This window comes from Dipodomys merriami, unplaced genomic scaffold (assembly GCF_024711535.1).
Source record: "Dipodomys merriami isolate MVZ:Mamm:240054 unplaced genomic scaffold, mDipMer1.0.p SCAF_25, whole genome shotgun sequence".
NCBI lineage: Eukaryota > Metazoa > Chordata > Mammalia > Rodentia > Heteromyidae > Dipodomys > Dipodomys merriami.
In genome coordinates, this window is record NW_027203937.1 from 21,032,046 (window position 1) to 21,033,361 (window position 1,316).

Here is a 1,316-nt window from a genome sequence, read left to right on the forward strand (position 1 = left end):
GTGATATATATATATATATATATATGGTGTGTGTATATATATATTACACACACACACACACACACACACACACACACACACACACACACACACACATTGTAGCATGAACAAGCCACTGCCAAGACACCAGGGAAGGAGGATGATGATCACTCAATGAAAAAAAAAATACTAGTTCTTTGAAACACAGTTCCTTTATAGTATTAATTCTGAAGAATAAGCATAACATATGAGTTTGCAACAGGTTGATTCAGGAGTTTTGTTGTCTGTTGTCTTTTGAGTGCTTTGTTTTTGTTGTATCATATTAAAGAATGGCTACCATAGCATGTGATTAAAAAGAATAGTGAGAAGCAAGCCAAGAATCCTGCCTAAATAGTGGATTGTGCTGACGGCATATATTTCTCCACAACCCTCCTCAAGGCTCCCTTGACCTCCTTATTTCTCAAACTGTAGATGAGGGGGTTCAGGGCTGGAGTGACAATTGTGTAGAACACAGAGATGATGTTGTCTTGTCTGGGATTATGGAAGGAACTGGGCAGGACATACATGAACGTGGCAGCCCCATAAAACATCCCAACTACAGTCAGATGGGAGGAGCAGGTGACAAGGGCTTTCTTCCTTCCCTCATTGGAAGGCATGCAGAGCACAGTGAAGAGAATGAGTGTATAGGAAGTAACAATGGCAGAAAGGGGGAGCAAGAGGAAAGTCACCCCTGTCACATATACCAAGAGTTCATAGGTGGAGGTGTCTGCACAGGCCAACTTCAGCAGAGGGGGGATCTCACAGAGCAGGTGCCTGATTTCCAAGGACATGCAGAAGGGAAAATGCATGGTGTAGATGGTATGTCCTAGTGCACTCAGTGATGCCAAGACCCATGATGTGGTCACCATGAGCCTGCAGATCCTTGGCCTCATGAAGATCATATACTTGAAAGGATGACAAATGGCCACATACCTGTCATAAGCCATAAAGGCTAGAAGCAGGTCCTCTGCTCCACCAAGTGTCAGTGCCAGGAACATCTGCAGGGCACAGCCTCCAAAGGAGATGGTGTTATCTCCAAGAAGAAAATCCATGATGGTCTTGGGTGTGACAACTGTTGTGAAAAGGAGATCAATGAGAGAGAGCTGTCTAAGCAGGAGGTACATGGGCACGTGGAGCTTCACGTCCATTGTGATGAGCAGGAGCAGCAGCCCGTTGCTGGTCAGGGCCAGCATGTACAGCACTGTGATTGTGGCACAGAGCAGTTCAGGAAACCTGATGTCATTCAGAATGCCTACCAAGATGAAGCTACTTCCCAAGGTAGAGTTCCAGAGCTCCAT

At 45.4% G+C, this 1,316-nt stretch overlaps 1 protein-coding gene across 1 annotated transcript; it reads right to left on the reverse strand.

Annotated features, from left to right (window-relative positions):
• Positions 1-365: 365 nt before the first annotated feature.
• LOC138836254 (olfactory receptor 2AG2-like) lies at positions 366-1,316 on the reverse strand. The gene has a single exon (XM_070034747.1). It carries the CDS (start codon positions 1,314-1,316, stop codon positions 366-368), a length of 951 nt encoding a protein of 316 aa, XP_069890848.1.

Excerpts from the sequence above, each read along its gene's own strand:
- LOC138836254 (XM_070034747.1), bottom strand. The coding sequence starts at position 1,316 with ATGGAGCTCTGGAACTCTACCTTGGGAAGTAGCTTCATCTTGGTAGGC.